General features: G+C 55.4%; 7 protein-coding genes across 7 annotated transcripts; 3 read left to right on the forward strand and 4 right to left on the reverse strand.

Moving 5' to 3' along the window:
* Positions 1-485: 485 nt before the first annotated feature.
* Positions 486-1,505, forward strand: MAA_01172 (ThiJ/PfpI family protein; the record flags this gene model as incomplete). The annotated part of the gene is made up of 3 exons (XM_007819170.1): positions 486-624; positions 692-1,193; positions 1,271-1,505. 3 exons carry the CDS (start codon positions 486-488, stop codon positions 1,503-1,505), a joined length of 876 nt encoding a protein of 291 aa, XP_007817361.1.
* A 1,727-nt stretch (positions 1,506-3,232) lies between these two features.
* On the reverse strand, positions 3,233-3,763 carry MAA_01173 (uncharacterized protein; the record flags this gene model as incomplete). Its single annotated transcript, XM_007819171.1, has 1 exon — positions 3,233-3,763. One exon carries the CDS (start codon positions 3,761-3,763, stop codon positions 3,233-3,235), a length of 531 nt encoding a protein of 176 aa, XP_007817362.1.
* Positions 3,764-4,223: 460 nt separating this feature from the next.
* On the reverse strand, positions 4,224-5,651 carry MAA_01174 (C6 transcription factor; the record flags this gene model as incomplete). Its single annotated transcript, XM_007819172.1, has 1 exon — positions 4,224-5,651. The coding sequence occupies one exon, from the start codon at positions 5,649-5,651 to the stop codon at positions 4,224-4,226; it is 1,428 nt and encodes a 475-aa protein (XP_007817363.1).
* A 1,092-nt stretch (positions 5,652-6,743) lies between these two features.
* MAA_01175 (Major facilitator superfamily domain protein) lies at positions 6,744-8,660 on the forward strand (the record flags this gene model as incomplete). The annotated part of the gene is made up of 5 exons (XM_007819173.1): positions 6,744-6,877; positions 6,937-7,757; positions 7,853-7,968; positions 8,019-8,163; positions 8,233-8,660. The coding sequence occupies 5 exons, from the start codon at positions 6,744-6,746 to the stop codon at positions 8,658-8,660; spliced, it is 1,644 nt and encodes a 547-aa protein (XP_007817364.1).
* An 857-nt stretch (positions 8,661-9,517) lies between these two features.
* MAA_11508 (cation transporter-like protein) lies at positions 9,518-11,014 on the forward strand (the record flags this gene model as incomplete). The annotated part of the gene is made up of 3 exons (XM_011413502.1): positions 9,518-9,524; positions 9,572-10,181; positions 10,249-11,014. The coding sequence occupies 3 exons, from the start codon at positions 9,518-9,520 to the stop codon at positions 11,012-11,014; spliced, it is 1,383 nt and encodes a 460-aa protein (XP_011411804.1).
* A 215-nt stretch (positions 11,015-11,229) lies between these two features.
* On the reverse strand, positions 11,230-12,156 carry MAA_01176 (phytanoyl-CoA dioxygenase family protein; the record flags this gene model as incomplete). Its single annotated transcript, XM_007819174.1, has 2 exons — positions 11,230-11,640; positions 11,746-12,156. The coding sequence occupies 2 exons, from the start codon at positions 12,154-12,156 to the stop codon at positions 11,230-11,232; spliced, it is 822 nt and encodes a 273-aa protein (XP_007817365.1).
* Positions 12,157-12,522: 366 nt separating this feature from the next.
* On the reverse strand, positions 12,523-14,335 carry MAA_01177 (Six-hairpin glycosidase; the record flags this gene model as incomplete). Its single annotated transcript, XM_007819175.1, has 2 exons — positions 12,523-14,057; positions 14,110-14,335. 2 exons carry the CDS (start codon positions 14,333-14,335, stop codon positions 12,523-12,525), a joined length of 1,761 nt encoding a protein of 586 aa, XP_007817366.1.
* Positions 14,336-15,021: the final 686 nt, after the last annotated feature.

The raw sequence follows: 15,021 nt of genomic DNA on the forward strand, positions 1-15,021 counted from the left end.
CAAGCTCCACGTCCGGCTTGGAGTCTTGGACCCCTCTTTCCAGAGTTGATCGTCTTGCTGAGGCGCTCTCTGTCTTCCTTCCCCGCGTTTGAACATGTATACATGTACCGGATACCATGTCGTACTGAGTTCAGTAGGGAGTATCCATCATCCATCCATGCCACCTCGCATATATACTTCACATCCTCCTCACCTTGTTCTCGTCCCCCTCTTCCCCCTCCTTCTCCTCTACTCATCGACTTACAACGTGCCGTCTTTTACTACCCATTGACCCTCATCAGCCTCATCAAAGGCTCTGCCCAAGGACCCTAGCCAGACCATTTCTATTTTCTGGTCGCTTTACACACCTTTAGACGGCTTCAACACACCACACACCACGTTGCTCAGTCCAACACACAACAAAGTCATCCCCCCTTCCTGTGACTCACTGACACGACCAACCTCACTTCCCCCAATCCAAACCTCCACACCTCAATACCGGCAAGATGGCTGCACATAAGACGTCCGCAGTGTCGGACGAACCCATTGAAGTCCTCATTGCCCTGCACAACAAGTTCGACCTTCTCGACCTTGCGGGGCCAATGGAGGTTTTCACCACGGCCCAACACGACCCTAAGGACGAGAGTAAGTCGAGTTGCATGACCATTTCTTATTCTTTCACGTAAACTGAATTGTTGCTAACTTCCATCAGCCTCCAAGGCGTTTGAAGTGACTCTTGCCGGGGCTGAGCCCAAGGTCCTTTCCGAACAGGGTGCCATTGTTGGCTCTCAAATCTCCTTCAAGGAAGCCCACGAACGCCTCGAGGACTTTGATATCCTCGTCATTCTTGGTGGCAATTCCGATGAGATCCTCAAGGCAGACACCGAGCCACTTGGCCTCATCAACAACTTTGCTGAGCTCCAGAAGAAGGACCCTGCCCGTGAACGCACCATCCTCTCTGTGTGCACGGGATCTCTTTTCCTTGCCAGAGAGAACATTCTCTCTGGCCTCTCTGCCACCACTCACCCCGACTACTTGACCAAGTTCGAGAATGTTTGCAGCGATGCTGCTACTCGAAACATGACTGAGCGTTGCGACGTCGTTGAAGACGCCCGATACGTCGTCAACAACCTCCGCTTCGACCTTGGAGACGAGGATGAGAATCCATACATTCGCCGCAAGTCAGACGCTGGGCGTCGTCCCTCGAATGCTCGGTAAGATTCAACCTCAAGGCGGATGCTGCTTTTGTGTGTGTACGTGAGTGAGTGTGACGTTGCTAACAGGCTCGCAGAAAGGGCAGCATGTCTTTCAAGGGCTCCAACTCTCGCCGCGAGTCCATTGCGCGCCGTGCCGCGATGCGCCTCGGTGGTCTTCGCGTCATCACTGCTGGAGGAGTAAGCGCTGGCGTTGATGCAGCTTTGTATCTCGTCAGCGCTCTGGTTGATGAAGAATGTGCGGTGGAGGCTGCCAGGTTGATTCAGTGGACCTGGAACAAGGGCGTAGTCGTCGACGGTCTCGACGTCTAAAATGCTCATGCCGGCAGAACGTGTCGGCGACTGAATCGTGGTCTGCAAGTGTATCATCCCGAAAGGAAGGGATTGGTAGTGGGCCACGACGGTGTAGGAAGACCGCAATATCCTGTGTGACTCTAGTATAACTTGTAACGTACTCCAATCAATTGAAATGAATATATGACTGTATATGTCTGTTCTGCGCCAGGTGTGACGTTACGGTTTGCCAATGTAAGATTACACCCAAAGCCCACGGCGCGAGTGCTTGTATCGTGTGACGGGGAATAAGACACCAGTTGACGTTATGAGACTGATGCGATCAGACAAGACAGGTAATGAGTATTGCACATGCCACACGCTAGGTTGACTTTTGTGCGAGGCCATGTATTGCCGTTGACGAAGCACTGTGAACTCTCCCACAATACGACAGCGTACAACACAACAAACCACACAAGTGAATACTGGCCGGATGAGGACAGAAGATTTGGATCCGCTGCTGAGTTCTCCTTCTCCGTCTCTCACAGGGAAGGAAAGGACTAAATCGTCCAAAAAAATGACACCTCCGCAAAGCAATGCCTCAAAGCTCGAAATGAGGGATCGTAGCATCCGCAATCGTCTCAAACATGGCCTCCCTGGCGGCCACAAACTCGGCATACGACTCGGCCGACGCGCCCAGCGGCTGTCCGACACGGACATGCTGGCTCCCGCTCCCCAGCAGCGGATACGGCAAGTTGACAAGTTTGTCCACCAGCATGCTCAGCTTACGTCCGCCGTCATCTATGTAATCGTGTAATTCATCTGGCAATAAACGCGCCGCGCCGCGAAATCAGCGAGCCAGCTCACAGGGAAACCTTTTTTTCTTTTTTAGATTTACATACTCTGTACCATTGGCGGCGCCTATACCGGAATTTGTGCCCATGAGGAGCACGCGTTTATAGGGGAAGGTTATTTTTATTCTATTTTATTCTATATTCTTTCTTTCCGGGTGGGTGTCAGTGGGAATATTAATGCGGTGTTGGCCGACTTATTTACTGCCTGGCCGGCAATGAGTAAGGATAGTAAGCTATAAACTGAGGCAGCGACTAGGCCTAATTTATATTTTCGCCATAGAGGGGAGACGGAGATGGGCTTAAGTTGCACATGGACTTTAAGAGTTGGCATCTGTTCTTATCCCCGGATGAGCGAATGTATGGCCCGGGCTGAGCCGCCGAGGTGTGGGTTCCGGAGGGCCAGCTGGTTCGGGTAGCCGATCGTTGTGGGGCGTGGATGACCCGGCGATGCGTGGGAACATGGAACGGGTAGCGCCTTGGGAGAGAATGATATAGATGAGGCGGGGGATTTGGCAGCTTTTTGACTCCTTTCTTCTTTTCTTCTACTTCTTTTTTCCCCCCCCGAAGGAGGCCATAAAATCCGTTGCGTGCGTGGCGTTGCCTCTTGCGGAAAACCGGCTACAACAGCATTATCCTCGGTGGTGGCCATCGTGGTTCCCAGAATGGGACATGTTTTCTTATTCTTCTCTGCTCGTAACATTTCCTCGTTCCTTCATCTCAGCCAAGAATAAACGTAGTATCATCAATGTTCCTGATTCTCCTCGCAACTGTGCAGCAACAAGCAATAGCTTCCCAGAGCTGTGCCTTCAAAAACGCTCTTGTCCCAGCACAAGCAGTTTTGAATGCCATTTCATACCAACGCATACACGCAACTCGAGGAATATACATCATAAGTACCCGTGTCCACCATGACTAGTAGTAACCTCCATCTCCTCCACCACCACCACCACTGTCGCCGCCTCCGCAACCACCGCTATCACCGCCATACGAACCACCACCATCACAACCATACGAATAACTACTATATGAACTGGCATCATATGAACCACCGCCATCACCACCATACGAGCTACCACCATCACCGCCATACGAACCACCGCCACCGCCACCATACGAGCTGCTCCTACCCCCGTAACTGGACGAATACCCATAGTTGTGTTTCTTTCGCGGTTGCGGCGTCGGCGTCTTGCGCTTCAGGCTCCTGTCACTGGATTGGGCCATGGGTACGGGACGCGCATTGTAGTGCTGAGTGTTGACATCCAGCTGTTGGCTTTTGACGCTGGATTGGGCTATGGGCACGGGAGGCGTATTATGGTGCTGTGTGTTGACATCCAGCTGTTGGCTTTTGACACTGGATTGGGCCACCGGCACGGGACGCGCATTGTAGTGCTGCGTCTTGCCATCCAACTGTTGGCTCCTGTCTTGTCGTGAGGGCCAGCACATGTTGCGACTGCTGGGGAAATTGGTAAATTGGAGGACAATTGTCGGTGGTGTTTTTCAGCCGAATGTATCCTTTAACTAGTGTGTACAACGAATAGGGTCGTGAGCAGCGCGCATGAACGGCTGAATGCTTGCGGTTGTCTGATCTGAGCTTGGGTATATAGGCTCTGATGGATCGACGAACTGCACGGGCATAACTGCTGTTAAATAGTTGAATACCTCGGGCTGGCAAAAAGTGACCATCATTCGCAAGCATGACATGGCGAGTTTCTTGCTAAATCACCACGCTATCCAGCTTGGTGCGCTGAGGCCGAATCCCCAAAGGAGACTAGATTCACGCCTGAGCTTCAGCTGACCAGCCCTCTGGGACCAGACATGATTCATCGTCGGGCAGGGCGTGACCTTCAATTAAGCTTAATCCGCCTCGTTTCGGCTTCACGTAAAAACCCGGCCTTGTAAGTCATCATACATTTGCTCTGCCCAGTATCTCGCCGGGCTTGTATCCCCACTCTGCCTCTAGATCCCGCAATCGCCATAATGCTCCCCACCCTGTAGTCCGATCAATGATACGGAATAGCCTTGCGACTTGAACCTGTTCGCTCGGATGGGTGAGCAGCCGCCCCGCCAGATAGAGCGGCTGAATAGCATTAATGAGGCTCGCCTTGTGCGGGTTCGTCCATGATATTCCGCAGACTCGTCTTGCATGCCAGATGGGCGAGCTTTGTGGAGACGGCAATTGTACCTCTGGAGGCCGTGTTTCCAACATTAGAATACATGCCGCGTGGTACATCTGGTTAGATGAGATGGCCGGGTAATTGGAGAACAAAATGGTGGGAAAGACCTGCTCTTGGAACGGCTCCAGCGGCGGCGTGGTAGTAGTTGGCAGCATTGACCACGGCCTTGATTCCAGCCAGAGCTGCAAGTCGCCCCATAGTCTAGTCCATTGCTCGACGAACGGTCTGGTATCCAACTCGTCTGGTTCTTGCAGCTCTAGAACCCTCGTCCTCCGGTACGTCAGGTCGCATGTCTTTGCACACAAATACACGGCCCAGTTGGCATGCATACCGGTATTATCCCGCCCGCTCTGATAGAACGTTGTCCGCGCGAATTCGTCAATTTCATCATTGGTTGAGACGCCTGCTGGCAACGGAGGAATCCATTTATTCAGCGGGAGGACTGTACTCTCTGCACCACCGGATATGATGGCTCCGCAAAGTTCCATGCGTGCATAGCACCAGAAGACTGCCTGCAGCAGGCCGCCCGAGAAGCCGGTAATCTCGAAGAATTCAAACAAGGCCGCGCAGCCTTCGATGTGGCGACGCCAGTTGCGAGGGCTGCCGGACATGAGCTCCAAGACGGCGAGTACACAAGCCGTCACCAGCATGTTGGAGTCCTTGGCTTGCAAGCTGGGGGCAAGGAGCCTGATGGACTCCTGATACAATTCCAAGCTGTCATAGCTCTTTTCCAAGAGTGCTTTTCGCTCTATCTGACGGGCGGAAAAGGCTAAAACGGCGTAGAATAATGGCGGCGACCGCTCAGCCATGATGGGCACATGGATACCAAAGTGTCGCTCATGGTCAAACTTGTCAAGATACGGCGCACACTCGACGATCCAGTTCTTGAAGTAGTGAATAAGCTTGATCTTGGGAATACCGGGGACCCTGGAGAAGTCAAACTTGGACTGCTGGACGGGGAGTTCATCGGGCGGTCGCTGTTGATCCGAAACGGACTCGGGAGTAGTAGTCTTGCTGGGATCATGGGAGCTTACGCCTGCAAAGAGGACGCACCGAAGCTCTTCTTGGAGTTCGATGAAACGGGGGTTGGCCGAGTATTCATCAGCAGTGGCCGAGGATGCTGGCGACAGGAATTGTGGCTCGTAGGGGTCGGCCATGGCGCGACGGAAGGTGTCGTTGGGCACCGGGCGACTTAAAATTACAGAACAATCATGATCAGCGAATACCCTCTCTAGGTGAGCATAGAGATGAAGCTGGAGCAAGGCAGTTGAAGATGTGACACGGATTTCATCAACCGTCGACCCCACACGGACCACACAGACCACACAGACCATAGAAGGTCCCCAAGACGAGGCCCACACAATCGCACCTGCCTCGTGGATGTCGGATGGTTAAAGAAGCTTCGACCAGGATCAAGGATTCGCCCCCGCCGCGCAAAGATTTCCTTTGCCTGCCTGGTAACGCGGCATTGAGAAATTTCAGACTGCAAAGGGAGCCGTATGTACAACACAACGATACGTCTGCATACTCAGACGGGAATTCCTGTCATTGAATTCTTCATTGTTGGATGAGCATCAATATTTCTGCATGTACGCCAGTAGGCCCCGGTCTGGACCAACACCACATGTGCACGCAACCTTTGCTTTGGCTGCCCCCGCCCTGCGAGCACCGCCTTCACAAACCTCTGGCATCATCACCCATCCGAATTAGCTTCGTGTCGACCACCGCATCATACCACGAATGGGTCAAGACCCAAGTCTGCGAAAGTCAGCTGCCATGGCAAAACCTGCCTGAACCCATCGCAGCTTCGCGTAACCAAAACCGCAAAACCATGGCGTCCTGTAGCGCGCCTGAAAGGGGCAACTTAGCCCTCGCCTTTGCCCCAGCCGCGGACCAATTGACGCGGCGATTGAGTATCCGCTTCTGCTTTGGCATGTCCCAAAACGGGGGGCGTAGCCTATGCATCTCTTCAATATCCCGGCCAAGAACCGCGGCAAGGACTGTTGAGGGTTGCGCTGCAGCATCACCGACTGCGGTGACCCATGGGGTGACTGACTCAAAGACGGGGGATACGGGGTGACTCTCCGGGGCAGCAACATACATACATGAACTTTGGTCTAATATATAAAGATGGGGGAGCACGCTCCTCGATATTCATCTTGAGTAGGTGAAGAGTTGGTCAAGATTTGTCTTTTTTTGCCCTCTACGCCCCTTTGCCGTTTGGCCTTGAATCTGCATTCATGTCCAATATGCCCTCGGATACCGAGGCTGCCACGACAAGTGTTCCCTTGGAACCGGCGCAAAGGGTTCTGGCGGGAAAGAGGTCGTTGTGGGAGTCTATCCGATCCAACCCCAAGGTGATTTTCATTGCCTTCTTTGCCTCGTATGTCCTCCCGCCTCTTGACATTTGACTCACGTTGAAACTAACCTTTGTATCTGTAGATTGGGCGGTTTTGAATATGGTTATCAACAAGGTGTTCTTGGCCAATCCCTTGTCATGACACGCTTTATGAAAAACTTCCCATCGGTGGTTGAATCGTCCTCTGCAACGGGCTGGCTCACTTCAGTTTTGCAGCTTGGCGGTATCGTGGGCTCTCTGTCGGCGGGTGTACTCGGAGAACTTATTTCCCGAAAATATACCATGTTTATTGCTTGCTGCTGGGTCGTTCTGGGGAGCTACTTGTACATTGGTGCTCGTGACGGCCTACCATCCCTGCTATATGCCGGGAGATTCTTTACAGGTGTCGGCGTAGGACTATTTAGCGGCGTTGGACCTTTGTACAATGCCGAGCTGTCGGCTCCGGAAATGAGAGGGCTGCTGGTGTCGTTTTATCAATTTGCCACTATCCTGGGTATCATGTTGTCCTTCTGGGTTGGCTATGGAAGCAACTACATTGGAGGTACTGGTGATTCTCAGTCCAATCTGGCGTGGAGGCTGCCCTCCATTGTTCAAGGTATCCCTGCCGTGGCTCTGGCAATCGGTATCTGGTTCATGCCCTTCTCTCCTCGGTGGCTCGTCAAGGTGGGCCGTGACGACGAAGCCAAATCCACCCTGGCCTGGATGCGAAAGCTTCCCGCTGACCACGAGCTTGTGCAAGTCGAATTTCTTGAAATAAAAGCAGAGTCCGTATTTGAGAAGAAGGCTTTTGCTAGAGATTTCCCTCGCATGGCCGAGCAAGGGAGCAAGAGCGCTTTCCGCGAGCAAATCGCCCAATACATCAACTGTTTTCGAACCAAGGATAATATCAAACGAATTGTTACAGGTTTTCTAACGATGAGTTGGCAACAGTGGAGTGGGATCGACGCGAGAAAGTAGCCTTATTCTCTTATTCAAACGCTTCAAACTAACTTGTTGCAGTTATTTATTATGCCACCAACATATTCCAGAGTCTGGGGCTTACGGGAGGCACCATCGCACTCCTGGCGACGGGTGTGACTGGCGTTGTCTTTTTAATAAGCACGGTGCCCGCAATGGTAAGAGCAGTGAATCATGCCTATGAAAGCAAAGGACTAACAGAAACCAGCTGATTATCGACCGGGTCGGCCGAAAGCCAATGTTGCTGGTTGGCTCGGTCGTCATGGGCGTCAGCATGGTCATTGTGGGCATCATTGTTGCCAAATTTAGACACGACTGGCCTAACCACGTGGCTGCTGGCTGGACAGCAGTTGGTGAGTCTCTTCTCGTCTTCTGTAGCCCTCCCTCTCATGTGTTGTGGTTGCGAGCTAACAAAATGCAAGCCCTGATCTGGGTGTATATCGCCGGCTTCGGTGCCACTTGGGGCCCGGTGTCATGGACACTGATATCGGAAATCTTCCCCCTGTCTATTCGGGCCAAGGGCGCATCAATCGGTGCCATGAGCAACTGGTTGAACAACTTTGCCATTGCCTTCTTTGTGCCGCCGATGCTGGAGGCATGGGCGTGGGGCACCTACATCTTCTTTGCCGTGTTCCTCACAGCCGGCATTTTCTGGGTGTGGTTCTGCCTACCGGAAACAAAAAACGCCACTCTGGAAGAGATGGACCGTGTGTTTGGCAGCCATACCGGTGAGAGGGATGCAGAGTTATTGCGCGAGGCGCAGAGAGAAGTCGGGCTCACGGCGTTGCTGGAGGGCCGCGCCGACAGGACGACCAAGGCTGGCGTTGAGAAGCACATTGAAGCACTGTAGTATGACTAGTATTTCTGCTCTGAATGCGCAGAGAGGAGAATGGCCAAAGCGATTTGTTCCAGGGCGTGTGCGACAATGAATGGCATCCAGAATGCTCACCATAGCAAACATCAGATGACCCGTGGGAGTCGGCGCCACCCGATGGAGTCGCTCACGTTTTTTCCCCGGCTTTGTCACGAGTGTGGCATGGATTGATGCAAATGCTCCATGATGGATCCAGCTCCTCAAGCCAATAATGGCAGCCACCAGAGGCTCGCATCCATGATCCATGCCCGCCAGTCCCTCATCCCACACCTCACCCCAGAAAAACAAAACGGCAGGCCAGCAAAACCAACACTCATTCATTCATCTCTCTCCCCCCCTCTCTCTTCTCCCCGCGAGACGCTTCCAGTCCGGCCATGACCAGCGGCTTCTCAGACGGTCCCATATGCCTGTGATACGCTCCATCCCAGAAAACAAGCGCCGCGTCCGCACCGGATGTCTCTCATGTAGAAAGAGACGGAGAAAATGTAGCTACGATCCCATACCCCTGATTTCGCCATGCGCCTCGGGCTATTTCGGGTGGTATCCTGCATGATGCCCGAGGGGCCCCAGCATCGGCGCCGGATCTACAAGAGGAAGGGGAGAAATTAACGTCTGGTGTTGTAGGCGATGAGCGGAAGCCAAGGTGTACGAGCTGTGAGGCGAGAGGGGCAACGTGCGCGTATCCCGATTTGCAGTTTATCCCCAAGTCGACTGCAGGGGATGTTGTTGAGTCCGTGAGGCTGAGAAACAGTCGGTATGCTCGCATCAAGGTATTATGGCGGCTTTGGACTGTCCCATTGTCGAACACGGCAAGCCAGAGTGCATCGTCTAACATGTCCAGTTTGTAAATGAACCGCTGTCACCTGTATCCGAACCATCCAATACAGATAACAACGGCGGCGGCTTCGGCAGACATATCGGCAGACACTCAGACTCTCAACAGCTAGACGTTCGCGACTCGCGCCCCAGCAGCATCACCATCGACTCTCTTCTCACAACCGCCCCTTTCACCGAGGACCGCAAAAGAGACTTGCCGCTCGTAGATTGGGACGGGTATTTCGCTACAAAAGATGTATCCGCGGGACGCAAGCACCTCGCCCTGCTACGTCATTTCCGGTACACCACGGTTCCCTGGATGGAGGCCGGGGACTTGTCGTCGACGTTTGGAACGGACATTATGCGCCTTGCACAGGAACACCCGCCGATCCAGAGCGTGATTCTCGACTTATCCGCGAACCAGGTGGCTCTGATTCGTCAACAGAGAGACGCGGCGGACGGACAAACGCAGAAGACGCGGATGCGTGCTCTCGAGGGCCCTGCCAGGAGGATAGCTGACTCACTCTCAGGTATTACCGAGTATCTGCAATCAGGGCCGTCGCAATGGAGGAGCCGCGCAGCGCGCGAGATGGGACTCGTAGGCCCGGACGCGACGGCGCTTTCGATCGAGGAGCCGCTGCGGACTCTCTGCAAGCTCCATTCACGCTTCGGTACGTCCATGTCCAGGCCTCCAGACTCTGCACCGCCGTCAATGGCCCGGGGACTAACATGCACTTGCACACGAAAGACCTGGCATCGTCCATCATTCTGCGCCAACGGCCCCTGACGCCGAGATCATTCTACTCCCCGCAAGGCTTCCCGCCGGCGTGGAATCCCGAGTGCCCCGGCGCCGCGTACCTGTGGTCGATCCACCACCTCACCGTGGCCCTGCACCTCGTCCACGACGCATCTCTGTCGCTCCCGCAGCCGCTCCTCCAAGACTCCATGTGCACGTCGCCGAACCCAGGCACCTGGGCGGCAAAGTGGCTCGCCGTGTGGACGAGCTGCCAGGCGTGGCGGGACCGGCGGCCGGCGACGATGCGGCCGGCGCTGGACATGGGCAACCTCGAGGCCGACGCCGACGCCGACGCCTCACTCCCCGTGCAGCTGTACACGCACGCGCTGGCCATGCAGGCCAACGCCGCGTACCACCTGTGCTCGCTGCTGCTGCTGGCCGGCAAGCCGCGGCTGCTGCACCGGAGGCTCCCCGGGCTCGCGGCGGCGTCATCGCGGGGCTGGCACGTCCGGACGCTGGCGGGCATGGCGTGCGCCAACGACCTCGCGGAGCAGTGGGATCCGGTGCTCGTCGCGGGGCTGCTGCTCGCCGCGCGGGAGGTGACGCACCCGGCGCAGCAGGACGCCGTGAGGACGTGCGTGCGGAGGATGAGGGCCGCGACGGGTATTGGTGTTGGGGTGGAGGGCGAGGTGGCCGAGCTGGAGGCGCTTTGGGGGGCAGGGCGATGCGCGTGATTCAACATGGAATGTTGAAATTCAATGGTGCTTGTTTGCGGTGACAGCAGTCAGTGTAATTAACGCCAGTGCTTGTTGGGCAAATATATTAGTGCTGCTACACGTTGTGCTACAGTGGGGGTACATGCATGTGGTACATCGACGTTGATGTTGTAGGTGCCCAACTCCAGATGTCCAGATATCCCATGGTACCAGTCAACCACCCAGTGCCACAGGCCACAGCACCAGACTGCGACGCCTCGTCACATCAACGATGCACTCACAGCTTATTCCGCCCCCTCCACCTCCGCAGCAGCTCCGTCACCCTCGTCCGGGGGCTCCGGCCGTCGACGTAGCCGATAAACGGCGCGCCGACCTTGTAGCCCATCATGCCGACGAGGCGCGGCGGCACGTCGTCGAGCTTGTCCCAGTCGACGGCCAGCAGCTGGTTCTCCAGCGGCCGCATCCACGGCTGGCAGTACTGCACCGTCAGCGCCAGCCTGCCCGCGCCCGAGGCGTTGCGGCCCCCGCCGTGCCAGAGCGTCCCGACAAAGTACACGATGCTGCCGGCGGGCATGGCCACGGCGACGGCCTCGGACCGCGCGGGCACCCGGTCGCCGGCCCACGTGTGCGACCGGGGGACCACGCTGGCGCCGGGTGCCGCCGTTGGTCGGGGTGTAGTCGTCCAAGGCTACCATGATGGCCTTGTATTGTCAGTAAAAAAAGTTAAAAAAAATAACAAAACACGCCATCATTCTCAGCAGCGAAAAAAAAAGAAAAAGGAAAAAACACCCACCGCGCCAAACGGCCGATGCGGCCTCGGCACCGTCACGTACTGGTCGTCGTGGTGCAGCCTCTGCGCCGCCTCCCCCGGCCCAATGTTGACGCTGTGCAGCGCGTTCAGCAGGTACCCCTCGTCGAGGAAGTGGTCGTTGAGCGCGAGCACCGCCGGGTGCAGCGCGAACTGGTCGAAGCAGCGCGCCTTGTTGAGCAGCGCGTAGATGCGCTGCGTGCGCAGGCCCTCGAACGCGTTCCGCCCCGCCTGCCCGGCCGGCCCCGCCTCCGCCGTCCCCGACAGCCGCCCCAGCTCCGCCTTGGCCTGGGACACTTGGCTGGCCGAGAAGGCGTGCGGGATCACGACGTACCCGTCTCGGGTGACCTGGTCGATGAGCTTTTGGATATCACGGGCTTCGAGCGTTTGTGCCATTTCTTTTGTTTCTCTATTCTTCACATCACTCTGTTCTTCACCTGCACTGCTGTGTCCAAATAACCCCGTATTTATCGACGTGGGGATTGCGACAGGTTGTGGGGTAGAGCCACTCGAACCGAGGCACGTCTCCACGAGGATTGGGCCGATTGGATCGAGGCAAAAAGTCAATCTGCATTTCGACACGAGACCCCTGGACTGTAGGCAGGCATATCGTATTGTCGCTTGACCGGCTGTCGAACGCGGATGGCGGATGCCAACGGCGACTGGCTGCTGCCACGGCAAACTTGCACAACCACAACATACATTGCGAACCAAGTCATTTATACATTACTCTATCTACTCAAGCCCATGTCTACTATCCCGTCATCTCCACTCATCATTGAGCGTCCCCGTGCTACGGCATCCGGTAGAGGATGTCGCGCTACGATTGGGGTCACTCTCCCATACAACACTTCCCTCACTCGTCTTCTTGATATACTTGTACTCAAAGTTTGTACCAGCAGGGATCGTGACCTTTGCGCTCCAAAGCGGGTTGCTGGGGGTGTATTGTGACGCATCCAAGGGAATGGCATCCGCCGGTGACCAGTTTTTCAACTCGGTAATGGAGCCAACGACATAGATGTTCTCTCCGGGAACCGTGGTAACCTTGACGTTGAAGGTCATGGTGGAGTCACAGCTAGGAGGAGCCTCGCAAACCTTGGGAACGGTATTGGCGTTGGGCTCTCCCCACGAGGGTGGAACAACGCCAGATCTGCGTTCGACAGCTCCGACGAATGATGCGTACGACCAAGTCAAGTGAACAGCAGACTTGGGGCTTCCCGTTTCTCGGTCGTACTGTTCGGCCAGGGAGCCATCGGCGGGAGTGTATTGCTTCACAACACTGATAAAGTCATCTCCATAAGCCGTCACTGCCCTGATAATGGAAGTAAAGGTGTCAGAGTCCTTAGCATAGGTGCCTGCAGCAATATTTTGCATCAGATCACTGAAGAAAGGGAGAGACGTCGCGTCCACGGTAATGGAACCAATTTTCCGCCACTGGTAGACCGCAGCGTACATCTGCTCGGCGGCTGCCATTGTGGCCAAGTACCAAGGGTTACCGTTATAGTATACGTCTTCTGAGTAGCGGCCTACAGCAGCTGCCCTGCCAGGCGTTCGGCCCTTATTCACGGTATAAATGGTACGGAAGGAATCGACAACTGCCTTGTGATTGGCCAGGGCTCTGGATGAACACGGCTGGAAGGTGGCATCTGTGCAGGCAGCTGCAGGATCAAAAGTGTGAATGGACGAGATGATGGAGTTGACGTCCTTGCCGGTTCGACCATCGTTGACGTTGATGTTGGAGTCGATATAGCCACTGGCCCAGAAGCTTTGAAGGAAGCAGAGTATTCTAGGTGCGTTGGTTTCGCAATCTGGGCACTGCTTGCCGAGTGCCTTGGCGAGGGTAGCGCCTTCGACCAGAGCGCGAAATGAGGCGGAGAGAGTAAAGAAGGAGGAGCCGTTGATTTCCTCCCATAAATCGAAGCCGGTTCGGTTCCAATACTGAACCGTGTATGCCAGGTCTTTGGCAATAATTGGCCAGACGGTGTTTGCAGCCTGAGCTTGGCCCCCATTGGCAATGAGCCAGTTGGCATAAATGGTGAGAGCAGTGGCTCGCAAAGGAGGACCATCGCGCTGTGGCCTACCCCAGGGACCAGTAAAGGCTGTGAGATTGACGTGGAACTTGGGCTCTCCCAAGCCGCCTGTGTCTGGTCCACCGGAAGGATTGCTCACCCCTTGTAGACGTGTCTGGGCGGTCATGTACTGCTCAATCTTGGGCTGCAAAGACTTGTTCCCGCCAATAAAGAGCTCGATCAAGACCTTGAAGGTCAAAGCAGAGTCCCGGCTCCAAGTATACCAGTCTATTGCAGAGTTAGTCTCAAGTCTCCCAGCTGCTGGGGAATGTTGTCATACAGTCAGGATCCGACTTGCTTGGGCTGGCCACGACAGCGCCAGCCGCGGCACCCTGGGCCCGTGACCCATCAGAGCCAATATTGGCCAGAACTCCATCAAGGGAAATGTGGTTCTGTTTGGTGATGAAGGCATTTAGGTCGTCTCGGCAAGAAATGCGGCTGCGAGCTACGGCTCCATCCAGCCACAGGCCAGCCACCGCCAGCACGCTGACGAGCTTCTTGTACATTGTGCCCTGGGTTTCAACTTTCAACAGGCTGTGCGTCCCACGAGCCGAGTCTGATGTGCAGCTTTCGTCCGATTGCTATGGCTCCAAGGCCCCTTAAATAGTCAAAGCTGGACTTGTTCAAAACTGTGCAAGTCTGTATGGTCATTTGACTCGATGATGCCGTCGCCCCGCTTCTGCGGTTCGCTTGTAGAGTCGTGCTGGGGAGATCGGTCCGTTTCCCCAGCTCATTCTGGGGTAAAGACGACGAGAGCTGAGCGAGGACTCGGGGCGCCGTGGGCTGTTCCCTGCTTGGCTCCGAGTTTATCGGGCCTTTGGAGGCTCCGAGTCCACTCCAAGAGCGTCGTTGCATGGGGGAGGTGATGTGGGCGATGCGGGCGATGCGGGCGATGAAATCTGTGCTGGTGCGACACGCCGACAACCAACCACGACGCCCCTCTGCACTCGACGTCTCCCGATTCGGCATACTGGCCGGCGTTGACGATGTTCTTCCAGGAACAAGGTCCCATCAGTAGGCAAGGATCGTCGGGCCGACAGAACTCGCTCGGCCAGGCTTTCAACCCCATGGGGCCCATAGGCCTATTTGGCGGCGCTGGCAGACGCACAGCCTTTTGGTATTGGAAATGAATTCGAGGCCCAGGAACCGCTGCTTGCTCGTGGCTTGTTGAAGCCATTCATGTCGGCTCGCG

Source organism: Metarhizium robertsii, assembly GCF_000187425.2.
Source record: "Metarhizium robertsii ARSEF 23 chromosome Unknown MAA_Scf_8, whole genome shotgun sequence".
Lineage (NCBI taxonomy): Eukaryota > Fungi > Ascomycota > Sordariomycetes > Hypocreales > Clavicipitaceae > Metarhizium > Metarhizium robertsii.